The sequence below is a fragment of the Cibotium barometz genome, chromosome 9 (genome assembly GCF_041138505.1).
Source record: "Cibotium barometz isolate CiBa-2024 chromosome 9, ASM4113850v1, whole genome shotgun sequence".
Classification (NCBI taxonomy): domain Eukaryota; kingdom Viridiplantae; phylum Streptophyta; class Polypodiopsida; order Cyatheales; family Cibotiaceae; genus Cibotium; species Cibotium barometz.
This window is the reverse complement of record NC_141054.1, coordinates 61,053,403-61,078,847: the sequence shown is the minus strand read 5'-3', so window position 1 is coordinate 61,078,847 and position 25,445 is coordinate 61,053,403. Positions and strand designations below refer to the sequence as shown.

At 45.0% G+C, this 25,445-nt stretch overlaps 1 protein-coding gene across 5 annotated transcripts in view; it reads right to left on the bottom strand.

Annotated features, from left to right (window-relative positions):
* Positions 1–25,445, bottom strand: part of EMB1873 (porphyromonas-type peptidyl-arginine deiminase family protein) — a 112,747-nt gene that overhangs the window by 3,241 nt on the left and 84,061 nt on the right. For all 5 annotated transcript variants that reach the window (XM_086803223.1, XM_086803222.1, XM_086803220.1 and 2 more), the window contains one exon: positions 6,264–6,493. In XM_086803223.1, the coding sequence (XP_086659349.1) occupies positions 6,264–6,493 (230 nt within the window). The remainder of the gene's footprint in view (positions 1–6,263; positions 6,494–25,445) is intronic.

Genomic DNA, 25,445 nt, shown 5'->3' with positions numbered 1-25,445 from the left:
GTACAACTTGTTGCGTCCTTCCCCGTGGATCCAGTCTCATGCTAATACTTCATGGGGAATGCATAAGAATACTAAATGAAGGAAACAAAGGCTTCGACTAATCTAGGGTTGTAAGCTACTTCTCAAATAGCGTCTATTCTTATGGAGCTGCCTTGTGGGAATACTTCCAGTTCCCATTTTTCTGGCAAAACGACATATCTCCAGTGATAGATGATGTGGATGTGGACGACATCCAGAGTCTGTTCTGCATCTTCTTTGGCATTGCATGGAGTCCATGACTTTCTTGCAAGCACTGACTCACAATCTCCAAGGACGTTTTCCATCCTTCAAAGGAGGAAAAATCTTTTCGATTTTTGGTGTTTTGCTATCTTGCATGGCTGGATTTGACACTTTCATAATCTCAATGAGATATTGGGCACTCTGGACTATTTGGAAGGCTAGGAACCATACTATGTTTCGACAACCTTCTCTAGATGCTCATGCTTTCTTTTGAGCCAATCTTCACCAGCCCCTACATGATTGTCGACAGCTAGAGGCTATTGATACCCGACAGTTTGAGGTCTTCTTCCACTGTTTCTAGCTTTCTTCATTCTCCTTGAAGTACATCCTCCCCATGTGCATTGCTCCTTGGTAATGATTTTTTACATTTTTTTAAAGTGTGTAAATGAAAGCAACATCAAAACGAGTACGTCACACAATCAATCAAGAAGGGGAATCATCATAAGGAGAAAGGGAGCTACACATACAAGTATACAAATCATTACTTTTATCATTTGCTTTGAGAAAATCAAAATGACCCTCAAGATAGAGCTTTGTAAGTCAATATATAGTTCCTTGCCATTTTATTTTTGTTAATAATTTCCTTGAAAAGATGATCTGCTATCTCTCTATTTTTTAAATGATTTTTCTTTTCAAATTTGCATAGAATCACCATAGGTCAAATAGTAGTACACACTTTTCTTTTCTTTTTGTAAAATCCACTACTTCTATTAGGTCAAATGTATAGAGAGAGAGGTGACCTCCCAAGGGGCAAAGGATGGGTGTGACGTGGAGAAGCTGCAGATATGCCTATAGTGTGATATGCATTAAATAGAGTTGAACGAGCATGCCATATGGTGCAATTACCCACACAAGCCTTGGGGTTGATCAGAAGCAGCGGCAATAGCTATGAACAATATTGACAGCCAACAGGCAAGCAAGAGGGAATAGCTGCAAAAGTAGTAGCAGTGAAAGGCGACAGCCAGCAAGAAGAGGCAACGGCCTACAAGAATAAGCAACGGCCCACAAGAAGAAAGAACAAGTGACGGCCCTTTGCAAGAAACAAGCGATGGCCCTCTCTCTAGCAGCAACAGGCAACATTCGTCTCACTCCACACCCACCACAGCAGGAACAGTTGACGGCCCTTTCTCTCTTCTCACACAAATACGCGCACAGACACGACCTCGTGCGCGCGCACACACACTTCTTTTTTTTAGTGAAACCACTGATTTTAATTAACTTAATGTAGAACTGCTACCACCCACAGTGGATGGAAGCTAGAAATAGTGGGAAAACACTTCTAAGATATGCAGAGAACTGTCTCTTATATGATAGGCATCATATAGAGAGGTATGCAGCGAATGCCTGAAAAATGCATACGTATCTAAGGGGGCATGCATGAAGGTCTAATGATTCCTATCATGCCAAATAGTCCAAAAGGCAGTAAATCTGACCCAAGCAAAGAAAGGGGCATATACGTCCAGCGATGAGGGAAACTTCCCAAAGAGCCAAAATTGCTTCAAGAAACGTTTTGATGGGAAACGAATCTGCAGGCATGTCGACAATACCGCAATGAATTGCCTGGTAACCGAACACTGCCATGATAGGTGTGACTGCAGTAGGAGCAATGCACACGATGCGACAATGCAATGCGTCGTTTTGCCAATGTCATCCCCACCAGTAACAACCCTTAGCAGACGACGCCACATGAAACTTTTTGCTTCAAAGGAAGACCATTCTTCCATATACAGTGTAGGCACCGAGTCCAGCATCTGAGAGGTTTATCAAGTCTCCAAAGCTGATTGGCACGTTGCTTTATCCACGGTGGGGGAATCAATAGCCTATAGGCCTTTGTTGCTGTTATTTCCTTCATAAGAATGGCAGTGTAACCACTCTCTTGCCGATCCAGTTTCCAATCATCCAGACGATTCTGCATCTCTAGCATGGGGGGAGGCAGGAAGGGTTGAAGCAACTCTCGTAGTCTATGCCAAATCGGCCGGGAGTGCATACCCAAACCATAGCGCCTATTGGCCAACGGAAAAGACATAAAAGAACCATCAGGTTGTATAACATCCTGCAAATGTTTGACTCCTTTACAAGCAAGAAAGTATGCTTTTTTGGGTTCAGCCACTGCAAGGGGCGTTTGAAACATACGACTCCAATGCACACTTTCAATGCCATGTTGTTGCCCTCCTGAGGAGGTCTCCCCGACCACCACATATATTGCAGGATCTCTTGCCAGTCTGTGATCAGACGGTTGGAAAAAGGGCTTCCAAGAATTGTACCTTTGAAACAGCCCGTGATAAAGTTCCATATCATGGTCTCCCAGTTGCCAAATGCATCAATCTGCACCTTGGTGCACATTTCAGCCAACCATAGTTGCCATGAAACGCGTTTCAAAACATATGAAATGCGTTTGAAATGAGTTTCAAAGTACTCTTTTTTTTTATGAATAAAAAATGTGCCCTACATTAAAATTGTACCTGCCAAGTATAATATCTTTTCGTTTGATGCGCCATCTTCATCTGTACCCTCACACTTGGGTTTTCCTCGAGAGTTGTGCCCTGGTTCAGCCCCAGGAGTCGGGACTTGTGTGGCCCGCTATTCAGGTTGGTTTCTTCCTATTTTTATGATTTTGTGCAATTTCTTTGTAAATTTCAGATTCTGAAATTTGGGATTTTTGCATCAGCTTGCCCCAAATCTCTCCCCTTTTGGCAAAATGCCGAGGGCAGGGGATACTGCGTGGACCCATGTAACCCCCGTTGGCAGATATGGGGGTTCAGGCACAGAAAAATAGAAATGCAAGCACTGTGACAAAGTATCAAGTGGTTCTACACTCAAGATAAGGCCCATTTCTCAGGATTGAAGGGGAAAGGGATTGGTCCGTGTCCTAGTGTCCCTGCAGATTTGAAAGCCTCTCTTCAACCATGGAAGAGAGAACAAGAGGCTATGCAAGGAATGGTGGGTGGTGGTGATGATACCCAAGATGATTCAAAGGATGAAAGCAAAAGGGCCAAGATGGAAGAGGTTCCCGATATGCAGAGTCAGGTTGATGCCTAGTTCCAACACCATTGGTGTTGGGTCTAGCTCCGCCCCTCGAGCCCTCACGTCTTCCTTGCCCACCAAGCCTACTTTGAAGAGGGCAAGCCTCAAAGCAAGGTTTCACAAGCAAGCTATCGTTGAGGGTACCCGTGAGATAACAAAGTTGTTTATTCAATGCGCTTTGTCATTTCACATTTTGCGTACCCCACGCTGGAAGAAGGCCATGAGAGCTATTAGCCACATTGGGTATGAGTGGGAGGGCCCATCTTACGAGTCTTTACGCTCCACACTTAAAAAATGAGAAAACTAGTGTGCAATTAGAGATGGAGTCTCTCAAGGAAACTTGGCAAAAGTATGGTTGTACAATTTTATGTGATAGCTGGACAGATATGCGCAAGAGGAATGTCTACAACATCTTAGTGTCCTCTTGTAAGGGCACAATGCTCTTGCGTGCCATTGATGCTTCGGTTCCAAGGACAGTTGTGACACACACTTTCATTTGGGGACATTTGCACCAAGCTTTATTAGAGATTGGCCCTCAAAATATAGTACAAGTGATCATAGACAATGGATCAAATTGTGTCTATGGGCAGAATGTTGGAGGATGAGTTCCCACAGACTGTGTGGACACCATGTGCAGCCCATAGCTTGGACCTCTTGATAGAGGATGTCGCCAAAGTGGGGTGGATTTCCGACATCTTCAACACATCTCAGAGCTTGGTAAAGTTTGTCACCAAGAGACCAAAGGTCCTTGCCATGTATTGTGCCCATAGTGATTTGGAGCTGCTAAAGCCCTCAAAGACTAGGTTTGCTTACATGTTTATTGTGGTTGAGAGGCTAGTGAGAGTCCAATTGGGACTACTCCGCACAGTTGTGCCACAAGAGTGGATGGCATGGGAGGATCGGGAGCAACCCAAGGCATTGGCTTTTGTGCGCACAGTCATGTGAGAGAATTGGTGGGATGAAGCCAAGGCACTTGTGAAGGCAACTCAGCCCATTTATAGTGTTCTCCGCATAACAGATCTGGAGGGCAGCACCCTTGGACTTTTATACGAGTTCACAGACCGCATTGGAGAGGCACTTGACCACAACACTATGCTACCTACTGCGAGGTATAGATCTGCTACTTGCTTTGTTCAATTTATTTCGTACATGGTGCCATGTGGTGCTCATTGCTACTTATAATAGACTTTGATAGGGTCTAGGACATCAGAGAGGTTTGGAACCGTAGATGGGATTGGTTTCACAGACCAATCCATGCGGTTGCCCATATACTGCACCCTCTTTGGCGGAATGAGGAGCAATATAACAATGAGGAGTTGGAAGAGGGTTGGCAGGAGTACATCTAGAGATGGACAAGAGGTGACCTTGCACTCTTGAGGCAACTTGAGGACGAGCTTCTAGTGTTTCGCAATGGGGGTTTTACTTTTGGGAGAGAAACTGCAAAACTTCGCGAGAGAGAGCTTCGTCCAGTCTCCTGGTGGGAGAAATATGGGACACACACTCCTACTCTGGTAAGTACTTTACTACTTTGTAAACACTGAAGCGGAAGTTCCGAAGTAGGCTATCTAAAGTTTCTAAATACTATTTATGTCCTCTTCATGACAGAAACGCCTTGCATTGCGGATTCTCTCACAGGATTGTAGCTCCAGTCCTTGTGAGAGGAATTGGAGCACATGGGCCCTCTTCCATACAAACAAGAGGAACAGATTGTCCATTGCTCAGCTAGAACACTTGGTCTTTTGCCATTGCAACCTCCATCTACTTGAGCAGCGAGGCAATCCCATCGAGCCGCGCCAAGTCAATGTCGACAATTTCGACATTGAGAAAGTGAAGGACATTCCTGCAGAGGAGCGCGACATCTATGCCATGCTTTACGAGGAGTTGTTGGCACCAACTCGTGTGACACGAGCACAGTCATCGGTGGATGGAGCTTCTACGAGTGCTGCAGCTTTAGAGGCTGATATTGAGGCATCATCTCCTTCTGATACAGATTCACACTCATCAGAGGAGGGAGATGATATTGCTGCTGATGATGATGATGAGTCTTGACTATTGAGGCTTTTTACTATTTGTTGCCTCTAGTCTAGACTCTAAACTTCACTCTTTTGACTCTTTTTACACTCCATGGTTTTTGTATTGGTCTTTTCAGTTTTTGTTGACAGTTGCCAGTTGGACATCTTACTTATCATGATTCATGAGACATTTGTATTGGAGTCTTTTGGACTTAGTGCCATTTGAGTTTTGAAAGCACTTTTGCAGAATTGTATGTCATCTATCATCTATCCTTTTAATTGATTTTCTCTCTTCTCAAGTTTCAACAATCATTGGTCACTCAATGTTCACTTGCAGCTTGCAAGTAGCAAGCAGTAGTAAGTACTAAGTAGGCTGCAAGAATCAAGATACATGATGATACATCATATTGTTTTTGTTTTAAACATTTATCCATACTTTGTTGGTTGCCTGGGTGTTTTTTATGCATAAAACTTTCGTATCTCCTATTTTTTGCAACATGTACCCCAAACCCCAGCCTTTCCCCCCCCCAATGAAACGTTTTTGAAATGCCTGCCAGGCTGTGAAACGTTTCAAACGTGTTTCATGAAACGCCTAACAACTATGCAGCCAACACTTTTGTCAATGGTTGCATTTGGGCAGCGAAAGTATGGAGCATGGTAACTTTCCTCGCAATCAGGTGATAGTGAATGTTCAGGATGTTGAGTCCTCCATGCATTTTAGGAGAGCATACCAGCTCAAATTTCAGAAGGCAGAGTGCTTTTTTATCAGTTTGGATTTTCCATAGACATTACACACACACACAAAAACAAACATGCATATAAAATACATAATAAAAAAGGTTTGAATTATTCAGAATTATGTCCTTTTCATAGTCATACAAAGTGCTATTTACTCTATAGAAATCTATATATTCAAGAAAAATCAAGAGTGTAAAGGAGATTACTTACAACTACTCCACTAGCCTCTTCTTCTGTCATGTAAAGTGGGCCCGGTACATGTAGCTTGATTATTTGCAAAGAGCGCCCTTTCGCATCTCTGCTTTTAACCAAAATGTTGTATGCATCCATGGAGCGCTGATATTGAGGATCATTCTTGTCATCTGTCCAGGCAAGCATCACTACACCAGGTTTCACAAAGCAACAAAAGTTGTCAACATGACCATTTGTATCTTCATCACCTGCATTCAGCAAGTTGTTTCAGTCAGAGAAATGACATCGAGCTTTTGTAAACCAAGACTAGTTCAAACCAAATATCTGTCCATAGAGTAACAAACCTTCTAATAACCACACACGAGAGATTATCGACCACTTTTTGACACCAATGCTGACATAAAACACGCTGCCCAATATACTATGAGATCCGTGGGCGGTTTCACTGTCAGTTCCATGAGGGGTTTCACCCACTTTCCAGGATCATTGACTTCTTGGACCAGTGCTACCTAGGGCTCTTCCTGATCGAGCTCCACGGGCACAAGGACACATTCTTGAGAGAGCTTAAGCCCCAACCACCCTGTCCCCTCCCTCGCCAGCCATCACTAGCTTCTTCTAGAACAAAGAGGAGGACATCCACATAGTGGGTGCGATTCCGGGTTATTTGTCCTGGCCTCAGAGTGCCCCAGGTGTTGACTACATGGCAATGCCACCGGAAGAAGATTCATCACCTACATTTGTTCGAGGAGCGGGATCTTATCTCCCATACATATCTATGTTTTTATGTGAGTAAGTGATATGGGTCCTCCACCCAGGTTGTCTCCCGAAAAAGATTTCTAATAAGTGTTCGTCATGTATGTCAGTTTTCATGTGTTTGTACCGCCTTGTGTTATAAAAGACTCCAGTATTTCAATTTATCCATGTTTAGGTCAGGGGGGGGGGGTTGTTGTTGACTTTGTCAGGGACTGATGTGAGTGAAAGTCGTGATGGTCAAGCTCTTTTGGCACCTGTTCCCTAGACCTGAGTCTCTACGCATCCATGCTTGTTAAGCCTCTGGAGTCTGAGACACGCTTGTTGAGCCTATAAGCCTGTTGTGCCAAGCTCACTGGCCTCTGATCCACGCTTACTAGCCTCTGAGTCTATAGCACGAAACATGATTTCCACAAGGCTTTTGACACAGTCCCACAGGCCAGATTGATGAGGAGACTGCAGGACATGGGAGCACCGACAGAGATGCTTTGGGGGATCCTCACACTCTATGAGTCTGTCATTGGCAGAGTGCGGGCCCCGGGGGGGGATCAGAGGACATACATAGCACTATCGGGGTGAGACACTGCTGTCCCTTATCTCCCACTTTATTTGGGCTCTACATTGATGAGGTGTCTAACTACATAGACAAACAAGGAGGTCCAGGAGCACTTTTGGCAGGAGTTTTGATACCCATTCTATTGTATACAGATGACATTGTCCTCTTTTCTCACTCACCACAGGGGCTGCAGAGACACTTGGATGCATTACATGCCTTTTGTGAGGATCGGGACCTCACCGTAAACCCTAGGAAGACCAAGGTTATGATCTTTAACACCTCCTCACAGTGGATACGTAGATCTGCAAAATTGTTTACATATAGTGGGGAGCTAGTAGAGCATGTGACCTCTTATGTATACCTTGGGATCACTTTTACTAGGCCGTGTTTCTCTATGCGGATGGCACCCGAAACCAAATTGATGCGCGGCTATGCAACCTTGGGCTCACTTGAGAGGCAGTGCTCACAGATACAGTTTTAGGAGCCGAGGATGCAGCTCTGGCTATTTGACACACTAGTCACACCCGCACTACTATATAGAGCTACCATTTGGGGTCCTAATTTATACCACAAGAGGAGACAGAGGAATGAGCCAGCTGAGACAGACACAAAGGATGTATATGATGTGTGGAAGCCGATGGAGAGGCCACTAGTAATGATGATCTCATGCATGATTAGAAGTAAGCGATCAATGCCACACGAGATTGTGCGGGCGGAGATAGGGGCTGCACCGATCGTAACGCAAGCTATTTTCCAAACAGTGGCATACTAGACAGATACCTCAGGCTCGCCCTAGAATCTTTGAGACAACTAGCACTAGACAGAGACACGTAGTGTTCGTATGCCCAAGTGAGCACTTGGTTTGCTATGCATGGCATGCAGATGGAGGCACTCCTTTCGTTCCAGTATAGCATAGAGGTGCCGCACAAAGGTCATCAAGAAGGACATCGTGAGACTCGATACTCAGAGGACTTGGCACCCACCCGTCCAGCCCCTTGGGACGAAGATGGCCTTTTACAGGGACCATTTTCTTCGCCTAACAAAGGACAGCTTCATCACGCACCCGCACTACATGGACACACATCTGTCATTTGGGGTGCGATGTGCGATTGGACAGATCCGCACCTCATCCCATAAGTTGAGAGTGGAGACAGCCAGATATGGGACAAGGGTAGCTGCACCAAAGGACACGATCTGTCAGCTTTGTCACACAGAGGTTGAGACAGAGACCCATTATGTATGCAAATGCCCAGTATACTATGAGATCAGGGGGAGGTTCCACTGCCTCTTCCGAGATGGATTTGGACCACTTTCCAAGATCATGGATTTCCCAGACCAGAAATGCTTGGCACTTTTCCTCTTGGAGCTTCGCACACACAAGGCGTCCCTTTTGCGGCCTAGACCAGCGATACCCGCCAGAGGACCAAGACAGAGAGCTCTCACTGACTTCTTCAGAGACTAGAATGACGAGGGTAGATTCACCCACTACACCCGACCTTCAGGTTGCTATGGGAGCCGGCCGAGCGGAGTGACACTAGACAGAGCCATTGAGCTATGCAAAGCCCGATGCCCTCGACCTTGTGGTCCCTGCCCACGCCCGCATCACTACAGGAGAATCAGAGCCATCGTCTCCCACCACCACCACAGGACTTTCTCCCACCGGCCCAGCTTTACTACATTGGGTGCAATGTTGCAGCATCCTATGCAGGATATTTTAGGGTGATATGAGAGCTGCACACTTTTTGTTTTGGGATCAGATCTGACATTTCAGCTCTTATTACTTTCTTTGATTATTATTTTTAGTACCCATGATGATGAATTTCATGGACATGATGTAACCTTTTGGTCTCATAGGTCATTTTGGCCTTTTGTAAACGTTAATACAACTTTCTTTCTTTCTTCTCTCTTTTTTTTTCGTAATGGTTGATTGATTAGATTACGAAAATGTAATACAAAGCAAAGGTTGCATGACCAGCTATACAAACGTGTACATAGAGGCCGTCAGACCCCACACACTAAAAGGCCACATGAGGCATGCCCACTGTACGAAAAGCATGTAACCAAGGGTCAGCCTGCGCCCTGGTGATAACATGTGCATCAATCAAAGAAGAAACTTGCCAAAGCAAACACGTTGGACATGACCTTTCACCCGTGATAGGCTAATTGTGAATCAAAGATGAAAGCATTTCGCATGAGCCAATTATGCCAAAGACCCAACCATCAAAAGAAAACAAAGAAGACCTCATGTTGCTGATTGTTTCCCCCGGGCTGATCATGTCCAAATACCCATTGCCTGGGTGACAAAGTGTGTCCAGTCACCATTTGCCACACTGAAGAGATGAACTCCCATATCTATCGAGCCACCAGGTAAGAAATAAACCTGTGCCAACTAGATTCTGGACAAGTATGGCAGAAGAAATAGTTGCTGTTCGAAAGTCTCGGACGCCGAAGGGCAGTGGCCAAAGGCAGACCCCCAACCATGACTCGCCAAATAAACACTTTGCCCTGAAAAGGAAGCTGGGAATGCCAACCACAAAATAGGATGCACTTCCACCAAGAGGTCGTTTTCTTAACATTCCGTACTTTATTAGCTTTTTTTGCAAGCCATTTCTTCTCTTGGAACAAAAGATGATATACAACATTAGTGAAAGCCTTCAACAGCCTGGTCTTGCGACCCAACACCCAATGATCCCATGCATGAGAAGAATCCATCCTAGGAAGGTGCCCCAGAGACTGCACTTGTTGCTGCAACTGCAACCAAATACACCTGTAACCTCGGGGCACACAAAATCTATGACGAGCACGACAGAATGATAACATTCACAGCCGCCCGGGCAACAAACTATCAGACATCCTCACAACACCCAGTCTCGCCATACGATTGAATTGCCATCTACAATTATTCTTCTCTGGCCAAGTACTCACTCGAGAGGTGGCCAACACCTCTCAGCAGGGATTTCTCGTCTTGACGAGAATCTGGAGGTCTCCAAGAAGTGAGCCGTAACACCTCCTGCCATGATTTAACCAAATGATCCAGCAAAGGAGAAGCAAATACACGCACAAATTGTGAAGAATTTAGAACATCCCACCAAGATGCAACAATCCGCGTCTTCCCATGCACAATACCCACATCCTCCAAAAATGCAATAGTTATCATGTCTATACATGGCTGGGAATCAACACACATAGCTTGGAGTAAAGTCCACCTACGGGCAAAACAGTGTACCCAAACATCCAACAGAGCTACCCCCCCCCCCCCCCCCCCCCAAAAAAAAAATCTCTTCGAGGTGGTAATATGCTTTCATGAAACCCAAGTCAACCCTGGATTACTGCCTTTCTTTTTCCACAACATGAATTGAAGCGGTTGGGTGAGAGCTGTCAAAGCCTTTCGATACCAAGGAAGTAAGGGCAAGAAATAAGAAAGCATAGCTAGCATAATGACCTGTGCCACTTTTAGCCGGGTGTGAAACAGCCATACCTGAGACTTCCAATACACAAACTTATTCCCAATATGGCCTGAAATTCATTCTAAAAGTTGTTTGTTGGTGACATCCACCCCGATAGGATAGCCCAAGTGACGTACAATGGTCCCACGCGGCACAACATGACCCTGCCAACCAAGCTCCTGTAAATCTCTCTCTGTGAAACTAAGAAGGGCTGATTTCCGGGTATTTATATACAACCCAAAAGCTTTCGCAAACAAAGACCAAGCTACCATTCTCTCTCAACGTTGGCTTTGTTGGCTTTAAGAAACATAAATGAATCATCAACCAATGCTTGACCCACCAATTGCTAACACAAAGGCAAAGTTAGCCCAACCACCTCCCCCTCCTGAGCCAATTGAGTAAGCAAAGTAAGCATGGGACGGGTAACCAAAGCAAATAGCAACCCATACTGTGCAGGGTGTATCAAGTCCGGCAGAAACTTGTGCAATCTGTTTGCCAAGACTTTAGAGAAGAACTTATACAAACAACCCATCAAAGAGATAGACCTCCAATGTTTTAAAGCAAAGGGAGAAGGCATCTTTGGCAACAACCGAATCACCCCCACTTTCCAAGAATCAGGCATAGCTCCAAATTGCCAGATCTCCTGATAAATGGATGTCAATGGGCCCTTCAACTAATCCGCACAGTTGGAAAACAATTCATTAGTAATGCCATCCCAACCTGGACTCTTGTCTTTGGGCAAATGAGCAAGCACAACGCCAACCTCCTGCTCTGTAATATCAGCATCTAAAATATTGGCCGAGTCCAAAGATACTTGATGTGCACCAATGCTAGAATACTAGCGCGTGCTTGATGAACATCATTAGATAACACCTCAGGAGTGCCCAAAAGCTCCTGGTAAAACTGAACACACAAATCAATGATGTTATAAGGCTCTGAAATCATCTCTCCCAATGAATTTTCAAGCCTCACAATATTCTCTCTAGCAGAAGAGGGATGCAACTAAGCATAAAATTTATGTGTCTAATAATTATTATCCTTAAGGGCCTCGAACCGGGTAGATAACTTAGCCCTCGTATAACCTACCTCCTGCCATGCAGCAACTCTACGAAGGAGCCAAGTAACAACAGTATCCACTCTATCATTCCCTGGTGATATAGCCACCTGAGATTGCAAGGCTCCCGGTAAAGATTGCAATAGTGTCATCACTTGTCTCCTTTTCGAGGCCTGATGAATACCATACTGACAAGCAAGGCGTCGAACATTAGACAAAAAGCAATCCTAGGCTGACATTCCCTACTGTATAAAACATAGCTGACAATTATCAATCAATTGTAGCATGTGTCCATGAAAGACCTCATGATCAAGAAAGCTATGATTGAAGTGCAAAGGCAACCTCCCAAGCAAAGTTTTATAAACATCCACATGCTGATATATTATGTCCAAGACCACTCGGAAATGATCCGAAAGAACATGTTGCCTCTCCACATCCACTTTCAATATCACAGGCAAAAATAAATCATCATGCATAACATACATTCTATCCAGCCTACTCTAAGTACCAGGATACTCGCGAGACTGCAAAGTAAAGCCAGAATCATAAGGATGCAGCCAGGACCAAATGTCCTGCTTAAGGACTAGAGACATAAAAGAGTCCCAAACCCGCCTTTCCGGATTATCCATTATAGAGTGAGGCGAATTAGCTTGATCAGCAGAAGAGGAGATATTAAAATCCCCCATGAGAAAACTTGGTTTTCCTAACCTCAAACATTGGTGTAGATCCCGCCAAAGAGAACAACGATCCCCTTCTGTATGGGGAGCGTACACACCAACCAACCAAATAAGTTCTTCTTCATAAGTGACCTCCACAACCATAAATCTACCACGTACATCTTGATACACAACAGAAGGTTGAAAACGATCATGGACAATCATCATCACCCCTGACTTGGTGGAAGGGTGTCTCTTGAAGAAAACATGAAAACCTCTATGTATAAATCCACCACCCGCCTAACTATGTTGTTTGTGCTCAACTGCACAAAGAACATCCCATTGATTAGACAACAATGTTTGCCACAAGACATACTGCTTCTTACAGGAGAAAATTCCGCGCACATTCCAATGAATCAACTTCATAAGGACAAGAAACAAAGTCAATGAAAGCGAATCCGCGGCCTACCCTGCCTTTCATTAGCAGCCAACGCTACACATACATCACCCATATAGTCACCCAAAACTACAAAAGCATTTTGCAAAACCCCAGAAGATGGTTGACCGGATGAAGAGGGCTGATTCCATTGTTTACCTCTTTCATTCGTATACCTTCTATCCCAAGGGGTGACAACACGGCCTTGTCTATCAAAAGCATGAGGAGAAGAAGGCTCATTAGCCCTGGTAGATCGAGGGCACAAATTATATTGCATAGGAAGAGATGTCCCTGGACACAAGGCTCCCGAGAATGAGCACCACCCTCACGTGAAATAGCCCAGTGACCATAAGTAATAGGAGGATTATGCAAATTCCCAATTTCCCCTTGGCCGGAACCCTGATCCATCTTTTTGCCTTTACAACTAACCACATCTTTCCAAGGAGCGTCCTCTTGAACTACTTGTTTTCCTCTATCCTCAACCTAGTGTACATCATCAGTATTGCATGTGTCCTCCACAACCATGTAAGAAGCCTCTTTGCCCACCTAAGACTCCACCTCAACAGGCACTCCCTGATCTTTGTCATTGAGCTTGCACTCAACCATGAAATGCCCCAATTGACCACATTGAAAACAAAATGCTATAACACCCAAAAAATTGGGGGAAATGCCCCAATGCCAAGTGAATGTTCATGTATCACCAAAATACCTACAAATGTCTATAATAGACATGCAAATAATGTCAAATTCTACAAAATCTAGAGCATTGATGCACCAAATCTGATGAAATCAATGCCAATGTTGCAATTTCAGGCTCAATGGCAGCCAATTTGCTAATTTTTAGCAATTTCTGAATTTCTGAAAGTTTTGCGAAAATAACAGTAAAATAATGGTTGCAATCGGCACAGTTTTCAAGGAGAACGCGACAGCTTCAGTTAACGGCTTCAACAAGTCAGGCAGCTTCAGTCGGCACACAGCAGCAGCAGGGCAGCTTCAATCGACACCTTCAGTTGGCACACAGCAGCAGCAGGGCAACAGTAGCGCACAGCAACGGTAGGCAACAGTGAATGGCGGTGCTGGCTCTGTAACGGCGACTGTGAAGGGCAATAGGTGCAGGTCGTTGGCAGCGCATAGCAGCAGGTACTTCTTGACAACACTGACGAACATAAGAAGGTGTGTGCACTTGCGTGCGATAGGCTGATGCATGGAAACCCCAGGCAATGAGCAACATGCTCTGATACCAATGTTGGGTAGGAGGGCAGCTAGCCTACACACTTTTTTTTTTTTGTAAAACCAGTTGAAATTGCATTATATCATAAATGTACAAAAGGGTTTGACATCAAAAGGATGTCTGAACCCTAGAACTTAAAAACAGCAGTAAAAAAGTTCTATGCAAAGATCAGGGCAGTGCTCAAGAAAAGAGCCTGTGCCCTATCCATCAGAAACAGTAAAAGAAAAGCTGAACACAAGAAACATCCAAATCTTCCTCATGCACGGCATCATATAAGGACTGCCGCAATGAGGCTCGGAAGAACTCATAAGGGTGCTGAAGGGGTGAATTCAGATATGCATGATTTCGCTGTAGCCAGAGGGTCCATAAGGCCCAGTATCTGATCCAATGGAAGAAAAGAGAATACTGTGACAAAGAAGCTGATAACATGCCAAACATCCAGAAAAACTTGTAAAACCTGTGTGCAGGAAATCTGAGAGAGAAAAAATAGGAGATCTTGTCCAGAAGGTCTCTGGAATATGAACAAGACCACAATAAATGCGGAACATTCTCAGTAGTATGATGACATCTTGGACAAAGAGGAGAGGCAATCCTTCTTTGAGCCAATTTCACTCCCACTGGAAAAATACCGACAATGCATCTCCAGAGAAAGAGTCTCTGTTTCAATGGCATTTTCAACTTCCATATCAATGTCAGTTTTGCTTTCCACCAAGCTAAAGACTTATCCAGATGCCAAAGAGAATTAGCATGCTGAGCAATCCATGGAGGAGGTAATATCAATCGATAAGCCTGTATAGAAGTCAGTAGATGCAAAGGTTGAGAGGATAATCTTGAACTTGAAGACTGAAGATGCCAATCTTGAAGCCTGTCTCTTACATCCAATGTTGGAATCGGAATGAAAGGGTGTAAGAGATCTGCAATAGCTTTCCATATAGATCTATGATGCATCCCAAGATTGTATTGTTGGCATGCTGCCGGAAAAGAAAGAATTTGCCCTCTAGTATCCACTACGTCGTCAATGAACCGGATGCCTAACTTCATAAGATTGTAAGCTCTGATTGGTTGTTGTACAGCAAGGGGAGAGTAAAAAACAGCACTCCAATGTATGCTTTCCATTCGAAGCGAAGAAGCTATAGAAGCAGGATGGGGAGACCATTTGATGCGAGAGAGCACTTTCTTCCAATCCTGAATCAAGGAAGTAGAAAATGGACAACCATGGATTTTACCTTGAAATTTGCCAAGCACTACTTCGGATGGATCAACCAACCAACGACCATAAGCATTTGTGCGCATCCGACCACACAAAATTGCCAACATGATAGACCAAGGCTGCTCTTGTTGAAAAAAGGTTTTGAGCATAGTGATCTTTCTTGCCAGCACATGAAATTTGATGTTTATAATATTCAAACCACCATGCATTTTTGGCGAGCAAAGCAGGTCCATTTTGAGCAACCTTAAAGCTTTTTTATGAAGCTTAGTTTTCCAAAAAATCTCCATGGCTTGAGACATAAAAGAAGAAAGATCTCGAGATGACCAATGTAAGAGAGGAAGGTAGAATTGGACATAAGCCAGAACAATGGACTGAACAATTCGAAGCTGTACATGTAATGGCCAAGTGGAGATCTTCCAATATTCTAATTTGTCCTTAATTTTGTTTAGCACCCAAGATATTTGTTGCTTATTTCTGATTTTCCAGCCAATGGGATAGCCCAAATGTCTTACTATGCTTTCCGGATAAATAATATGGCCGGGCCACAGGATAGCATGCCAGTCACAATGCTTGAGAGGTAAGAGTTTTGATTTCTGAAAATTAATTTTTAAACTAGCTGCCAACCCAAAATCTGAAAGAGTATCCATCAATAGACGAAGCTCCAAAGGACTGTTCTTTGGCATGAAGAATGAATCATCTGCATATGCCTGTGCAATGAAAGGCCGTGAACCAGAAATCTGAAGCCCCTCTAACTGTCTAGTATCAACCAAATGATCCATGTAAAGAAGCAAAGGATGCGAAGCAATAGCATAGAACAGAGCACTGAGAGGGCATCCCTGTCGAACTGATCGTTCTAGAGTCCAAGACTCAGACAAATGTTTCCCTATAAAGCATTGAGCAGTGGAATCTGAGTAAAGCCAATATATGACATTAACTAGCTTTGGCCCAAAACCAAGTTTAGACATGATTTGAGAAACATAATCCCACTGCACCGTATCAAATGCCTTTGCCACATCCACCTGCATGACCAAAACATCTTGAGGAGAGTATTTTGCATATTCCATAGCAATGAGAGTATTGGAGATATTATCATGTATATGCCTTCTTGGAACAAAACCATATTGCCTGGGATGAAGTCCATCATTAAGGATATCCTTTATCCGGTGTACCAACATTTTAGCAATAAGTTTATATATAACAGGCATCAAAGTGATAGGCCTCCAGTAATCCATTGTCTCACACAGAGGTTTTTTGGGCAGAAGCTTAACCAGACCATGCTTCCAAGCTGAGGGAAGATGTTGATGCTGCCAAGCTACATTAATGAGCTTCAAGATTGGACCCTTCAATTCAGCCCAGAAGGCTACAAGAAATTCAACCGTCAAACCATCCCAACCTGGGGATTTATGTTTACCCAAATGCTTGAGAGCTTCATCCAATTCAGTATCTGAAAAAGACATTTCTAGCATTGAAGCTTTTTGCAAAGAAACAATAGGAGAAACAAGCTCAATAAATCTGCTCCGAGCCAATGCAACCTGAGATGTAGAAGAAGATGGTAGAGAAAAAAGAAGCCAAAAATGATCCAGACATTGTTTTTCTAGCTGCGATAAAGTCTGGGTCCAAAGACCATCCGATTTCCTGACTCTCATGATAGATTGACTTTGTCTATACGTGTGTAAGTTTCGAAAGAAAGATTTCGAGGAGCAGCCCTTATCTAGCATAGGTTTAACTCTAGCCCTTGTCTGCCATTTGGAAAGCTTGCGTTTATCATTAGCATCAATTATGGAAGAAGCACAAGACAATGAATTCTGTTCAGAAACAGAAAGAGATCTTTGATGGCTAATCTGTACCAAGGACTGCTTGTATGATTTTGCCCACTGGATATGCTATCTGGTTTCTGCCATGTACCATCTTCCATATTCCTTAATGACATTTTGAATACGATGTACAAAAGAGTTCCAAGCAAAATCCAGATCCTCCTGAGCATGAGATAACAATGGCTTACAAGCCAATCTGATCATTTGCTGGAATTTTTCATGAGAAAGATATAATTGATTGACCTGCAAATGTCTGACTAAAGAGAGCTGAATATCATCCAAAGGCATACCAAAAGAAAGGTTGAGCCAGAGTGGAGTATGATCAGATAGTTGTTGAGAATAATCAGTCCACATTTGACATGTATAATCATCATATTGCTGAGCATGAATAAGATACCATCTATCAAGCCTGGCCCAATATTCTGTAAAAGCATTATGATGATATGTGAATCCCAAAACCGAAGGGTGAGTTGCTGTCCATAAATCTGCAGTATGAAGAGATGAAGTCATATGTTCCCATCGCTAGATTTCAGAGGGAAGCATATGGGATTTATGTGTGGTATTGTCCTCCAGTGAGGAGAATTATTAAAATCACCACAAAGTAGAGCATTTGAAGACCAAGGATATTGGTTTATGGAGTCCCACATTTGAGCTCTGGAAGCTGAAATTTGAGAGGCATACAAGGAGCCTATTTCAAAAATCTCTCCATTGATCATGCATTGGATAATCATCCATCGGCCACAAAGATCATTATATGCTACACAGGGCTGCAGATCATGTCTGGCTAAAATGCACAGCCCAGAGAATTGTCCAGATCTTGCATAAAATATATCATAGCCTGAAAAGAACCCATGCTGGCCAGCAAAAGAATGCTGATTATGCTCTTGCAGACACACAACATCTGGATGAGTATTATTTATATAATGCCATAGGCATAGTTGTCACGGTACGAAAATACGATACGGTACGGTACGATACCGTACGGGAATATTCGGTACGATATGAAATTTTGGGATACGGTACGATAAAATACGGTTTTTATTTTTTACACTTACAAGCTATGGAGCTTCAAGCTTGAATGTGAGGGAAGGTTGGGAGGGCAGGAGTCTACAGTGCTTGAGAAACCAGTACATGGATATGTGTCTCTCCCGGTTGGATCTCCCGATTGTCTCCAAAAAAGAACCTGGATGGGTAATGCAATACCAAAGGTCTCCCAGTGTAGCGTTTATGACTAAGGGACCGTCCTTGCACAAATACGAGGAGTGCATCTAGGGTGATAAGTTTAGGGACTCTTCTCTAGATCAAAATGGCCATGTCCAAATGTTCTCCCTTGTGCATAACTTGAGAATCTAATTGTCTAGCCTACCTATACCAGGGATCCCCAAGTGATGTAGCAAGATTCTCTCATCCTACCAATCAAGTGTACACTACCAGTCTACCTCGCCAGATTTTTTAGGTCTCTCCACAACCCCATATGGAATACTGAGTGGACACGAAAGTTGCGAAGTATTGCGAGCATTTGGGATCTTCGTAAAGCAGGGTTTCTATTTTTTTTAAGCATTTGGAAAAAAAATTTCAAGGAAAAAAAAAATTTGGGGGAAAAAAAAAAAACCTAACTCGTACCGTACGATATCGTACGAATTCGTACGGTATCGTACCGTACGACTCGTACGTACGAATAGGTTCGTACGCGTACGAGAAACAACTATGGCCATAGGAGCCTCCATTTATGCTGATTGCAGAGGCCCTGTATATTATAAGAAAAACATTTAAGAGAAGTACGCATGAAAATATGTACAAGAGATGAGCAGTCTTCAAAGAGAAAGGGAGGCATCAAGCCTCTGCCATTGCCACAGGGTCTTGCTGACCCTCAGAGTCCAACTCCCTGACTAAATCATCTTCTTCACAAAGTGGAATACCCTTCTTAACTGCATTAACCCATGCCTTTGAGATGGGGCTGTCCGAAGAGGTAGAAGGTTGACCAGGAGATGGAGCAGAAGCATCCCAATTGCGAGATTGGAGAGGTCTTTGTTTGAGAGGCACCGTCTTCTTTGCATTCTGCCAACCCTCGTGAGAAGATGAATTATTTTCCACTAGCTTGCTTTTTCCTTTATCCTTGTTTTGAGCTGAAATGGCTTGGTTCCCTGTATGAACTGAAGGCTTTGCTCCTTTAGCTTCAGTCTTTTCCACATAAGTCTTTTGACCTCCTTTATTAGATGGCGGAGGAATGGCAGCTAGAGGAGGCGGATGAAGGATTGAGGGACACTCAGAAGCTAGATGCCCGAACTTGTGACAAGACTGCAGTTTGAGAGAGCTTCTTCAGAGGATGCACAAGAGAAGGCAACTTCATCTTGTAGGTGAGTTCCGGAGCAGGGAATCCATTCTCTTCTACTTTGTTGAAAATCCTCATTCAACATATCAAACACATAGGAAGCATCTTCCGATGAAGGAGCTGAGGGGGGCAGAGTTTCCCTCAATTGTCTTTTAGGTTCAGGGGAAAGAGCTCTTTTGACATAAAACTTGCTTGTTTCTGCCATCGAGACTATTCGATTCAGCAGAAGGACACAGATCAAAAAAAAGGGGACAGCTCTATGGAAAACTATCTTACACAGGGAAAAAACAGAGACCTGTTGGAGGTGCGCACACACACACACACACACACAGTCCTATACACGTACACAGGTCGCAGAAGACAGGAAGAAGAGCAGATTGGCGATGAGAAGACAGCGCAACTGGGAACAAGAGAAGGGAGCGAAGAGAGCTGCAGGGCCGACACAGTCCAGGAAGGAGCCCGACACAGTCCAGGAAAAGGCGCCTCACCACACGTGCTCACCCAGAGGGGGCGAGCGGATCGTCTAGGGAGCAGGCGAGCAAGTCGAGGGAGCAGGCGAGCAGGTCTCCACCGCCACCGTCACACCTCTAAACACACACACAAGCCTACACACACACACACACACACACACAGCTCGAACAAAAAACGTGAGGGAGAGCGTGCTGCTGGAAACGTACTTGATAATGTTGTAATGAAAGTACAAAAATAAAAGTACTAAAAGCCTAGGGCTAAGTGCCCAACAGACAAGAGTGTGTTCACACAAGAGGGCTAAGTGCTCGAACAAAAAACGTGAGGGAGAGCGTGCTGCTGGAAACGTACTTGATAATGTTGTAATGAAAGTACAAAAATAAAAGTACTAAAAGCCTAGGGCTAAGTGCCCAACACACAAGAGTGTGTTCACACGGGGGAAAAAACCTGTGTCCAACCACAGGGGAAAAATGTCCGTGAGTAAGCTCGGTTCACACTTGAACTAGCCGGGAGTGGCCAGGTGGGCATGACCAACATCTCATCCATGAGGTACATCATCCTGGATACAAAATAGTAATAAAGAAAGATAACAAAAATCTAGAACTATAAAATCTGATATAGGTATATGAGCAGAGAGCTCTCATATCACCCTAATACATCCCTCATGGGCCACTGTGACATGGTGCTCAAGGTGGTAAAACTGAGGCAGCGCGAGAAGGTCCTGCGATGATGGGAGATGATGGCCCGTAACCTCCTATGGTGGCGTGGCCGTGGGCAAGGGCCATGGGGTCTAAGGCGTTGAGCTCTTTGCATAACTCAGTGGCTCTGTTGAGTGTCACACCTCTCAGCCGAGCTCCTGCACTGGCCTGTGGTCTGGGTATGGTGGGTGGATTGGCCCTCGGAGTGCTAGTCTGGAAGAAGTCGGTGAGAGCTCTCTGTGCTGGTCCTTGAGCAAGTACAGTTCATCTGGATCTCACTAAGGGCTCCCTGTGTCTGCGGAGCTCTAGAAGAATTGTCCCAGTCATCTCTGATCCGGGAAGTCCATGATCTTGGAAAATGGTCTGAACCCAGCTCGGAAGAGGCAGTGGAACCTCCCCTGAATCTCATAGTATACAGGGCATCGGCAAATGTAATGATCCTCTGTCTCGGGCTCTGTGTGACAAAGCTGGCATATCCTGTCCTCTAGTGCGGCCGCCTTGGGACCATATCTGGCCATCTCCACTCTCAGCTGGTGGACGAGGTGCGGATCTAGCCGATCATACATCTCATCCCAAAAGATAGGTGTGTGTCCATGTAGCGTGGGTGGATGATGAAACCATCCTCTGCCAGGCATAGGAGGTGATCTCTGTAGAAGGCCATCTTTGTCCCTAGTGGACGACTCGGTGAACTCCATGTCATCTGAGTATCCAGTCTGACAATGTCCTTCTTGATACCGCTCTGTGCGGTTGAGAGCAAATGACAGGGCCTCTATGCTGTACTAGAACGGGGAGTGCCTCCATCTGCATGTCGTGCATGCCAAACAAGTGCCTACCTATGCCTACCAGCACTCAGTATCTCCCTTGAGTGTCAACTCTCTCGAGGACTCCAGGGCTAGCCGGGGATTATCTATCTAGTGGAAGCTCCCATAGCCTATGCCAATATGTCATTGTCTGGGAATAGAGCCTCTGTCACTATCGGTGCAGCCCCCATCTCCACCCGCACAATCTCATGTGGCATTGATGGCTTACTCCTAATCACGCGCGAGATCATCGCCATTAGGGGCCTCTCCATCGGCTTCCACCCATCATATACCTCCTCTGTATCTGTCTCGGCCGGCTCTCTCCTCTGTCTTCTCTTGAGGTATAAGCTAGGACCCCAGATGGGGGCACCATACAGTACTGCAAGCTCTCCACTATGTAAACTGTATTTGGAGGCCAAATGGCCTATAGGACAAGAAAAACATCCATATTACATTCCACTTTGGGCATCGGTGCCATGATGGCATAAGACAAAACAAAACAAAGGAAGAAGACCTGCTTCTGGGGGAGCTCTTAGGACTCCTAAGAGCTAAAAATTACAATGGGGTCCATTACATGGGTTAAAAATAGCTATAAATCTAAGTAGGAAGTGGATTTCCTCCTTTCGGGGGTGGGGTATGGAACTCTCCGATGACTGCTTTCCCACCTCTGTATACTACCCATATTGATGGATTCTAGGCTTGGCTCTGATACCATGTTAAAATTACAGCAATGTGAATCAACATCATTAACCAAGTGATTAGCAAATAATTAAGACGTGATTAGTGAGTAATTAACTAATAGTTTAATGTAGGCATGGATAATCAAAAACCAACAAATTCTCATTAGGTCAATGCCTCAATTTATAGTGTTTACATCCAAGCATCTAATCCCACTGACTTCTCCTTGATTCACTCCACCTCTTTTTCTTGATTCTCTCCACCTCTCCCAGAATATCTCCACACTTCCTAAATCTTCTCATGCTACCCTTTATTCTCTCCCAGTAGATTCTTCTCACCTTTTCACAGGTTCTTTCACATTTACACATTCTCTTTTACAGCCTCTAACCAAGGGCTTGTTCCCGCACACACCCTATTCACTTGTATATTTCAACAGAAAGTTGGATGTCGCCGAAAAGAATTATTCAGTATATGACAAAGAGCTTTTGGGTGTGATCACAGCGCTCAAACATTGGAAGCCTTTTCTTTATGGACACGCTTTCACAGTGAAAACAGACCACCAAGCACTTAAGTGGCTTCAGACTATGCCAAGTACCCAGTGGAGTGATCGACAGGCCAGGTGGAGTCAAATATTCCAACAATTTAGAGGTATGATTGAATACATCCTTGGTAAGCATAACCCAGTAGCAGATGCTCTCAGTCGAAAGTCCACCATCCAGGCAATCCAAGAATCTACCATTCTCGAAATCACGGGGAAGGACTTGGATAGTATGAAAGACCAATATGTCGACTCCCCTAATGTTGGTACTCTGTATAGATTGGTGTCATAGGTCTCGCACCGTCATTGGGCACGTCGCTCGGTGATGATCACTCTCCCATCTCTGTACACTGCCCATTCCCTTGCCTTCCGTGCATCCAAGATGCGTGGCATGCACTCCCTCCTGTGTGCCAGTTGTGCTAGTGTGAGATCGTCTTCGAGGTAAGTCTTTTCTCCTTTTAGTGCCAACCTTTTGATAAGGAATGCTTGCCTCGCCTCCAACCCCGCAAACTTGAGGATGAGTGCGCGTTCCTTGGTGGTGTCTTTGCCCACCCTCCATGCCTCAACAAAGGGGGTATTAGGGATTTCCATCTTTCTACATAGTGCTATGGAGTCTTCTTTCGGCGAGGCTCCTTCCTTCCATCCCACCACTCACATTCAATGCCCTAATCTTCCTTCTTTTCTCCTCTTCAAGTGTGTCATTGATGATGTTTGGGGATGATGGTGGGTTCCGTTCCTTCTTGGCAACCTCAATCCAGCTGCCCACTTCTTCCACTTGTTTCTGTGTCTTCTTAATCATCTCAGCCCATGTGGTTGCCTCGTTTGCCTTCTTCTCCTCTTGTTCCTGGAGGGTCTTCATTTGCTCTGTAAGTGTATTCAGCTCATCATAGAGCGATGGCTGAATTTCTCCTTTTTCGAATTGAGTACGTGCCCTCAAGGTCTCATTTTCCACTTTAAGGGTGGCGACTTGGGCCTCTAGCTCCGTGATTAGTGAGGCATGGTGGCTGGTTTTTGCGTCCAACATTTGGACCATTTCCTCCTGCATCTTGCTTAGCTGAGTTTCCATGTGTACCTCGATGTCTACCTTCCACCTATCCATCTCCTCTTTCATGGAGGCACGCAACCCACGCATAAGGTCATCACTATCCTTGTTCTCCCTAAGCTTCTTTTGTAGGTGCTCAATGTCCGTATCCTGCATTTTGCATCCTTCTCTCATGATGGTCAGGCATGTTTTGATATGGGGGTCGCCGATGTTCTGTGTGCTTGCCCAAATTGAGCTTTATTTCCTCTCCTTCTCACCTCTAGTCCTTGTTTCCTGCAAGCTGTCCATGTTGGACTGAAGGGGTCCCCGTTCTAGTACTGATTCTCGTCCTCAGCTGGTGGCCCCCATAGGTGGCCAGCTGCAATTGGGGAGGTAGGTACAGGCGACAACAGGAGGAGAGAGGAGGCAAAGGTTCGAAGAGAGGCGGTGGCAAAAGTGGGGCAGCGAAGAGAGAGAAAGGAAGAGGGGGCAATGAAGAGAGAGAAAGAGAGACCACCAGCTGTGAGGAGGGGCAGGGGGGGGGGTCGGGGGGTCGGGGGCTTGCGCAGCACGAGCAGAGGGGAGGGTGAAGGTGAGGGTGAGGGTGAGGAGGGTCGGCTAGAAGGGTGGGTGAGAGAAAGAAAGAAAGAAAGATATATTAAGCGTCTACTAAAGACCCAATGGGCCTATGAGACCAAAGTGATACAATAATGTCCATGGCATATCTCATCATGGAATGGAAAATAAAACAAAAAGAAAACATAAACGTAGCTATCTCACTGGGGTGATACAAAACTGTCCATGGAAACGAGTAGCGAGGGCGAGAGAGAGAGAGAGAGAGAGAGAGAGAGAGAGAGAGAGAGAGAGCAGAGAAGGCGAGGAGGGTTGGTGAGGGCTAGGGGTGGGCGAGGGGGTGAGCAGCGAGGGCAAGGACGGTAGGCGAGGGGGGTGGGTGAGAGAGAGAGCGGCGAGGGCAAGACTCAAGAGGGGTGGGCGAGGGAGAGAGCGGCAAGCAGCGAGGGCGAGGCGGGTGGGCGAGGGGGGTGGGCGAGGGGGGGTTGGCGAGAGAGAGAGTAGCGAGCAACGAGGGCGAGAGGGGGGGGTGCTCGAGAGAGAGAGCAACAAGCACCAAGGGCGAGGAGGGAGAGAAAGAAGAAAGAAAGAAAGAAAGCTATATTAACGTCCTTTGGAGGCCAAATGGCCTATAGGACAAGAAAAACATCCATATTACATTCCACTTTGGGCATCGGTGCCACGATGGCATAAGACAAAACAAAACAAAGAAAGAAGACCTGCTTTTGGGGGAGCTCGTAGGACTGCTAAGAGCTAAAAATTACAATGGGGTTCATTACATGGGTTAAAAATAGCTATAAATCTAAGTAGGAAGTGGATTTCCTCCTTTCGGGGGTGGGGTATGGAACTCTCCGATGACTGCTTTCCCACCTCTATATACTACCCATTTGCCATTCTTCCTTGCTTCTCTAACTTTGACCAACTCTGCTGGTCTGTTCT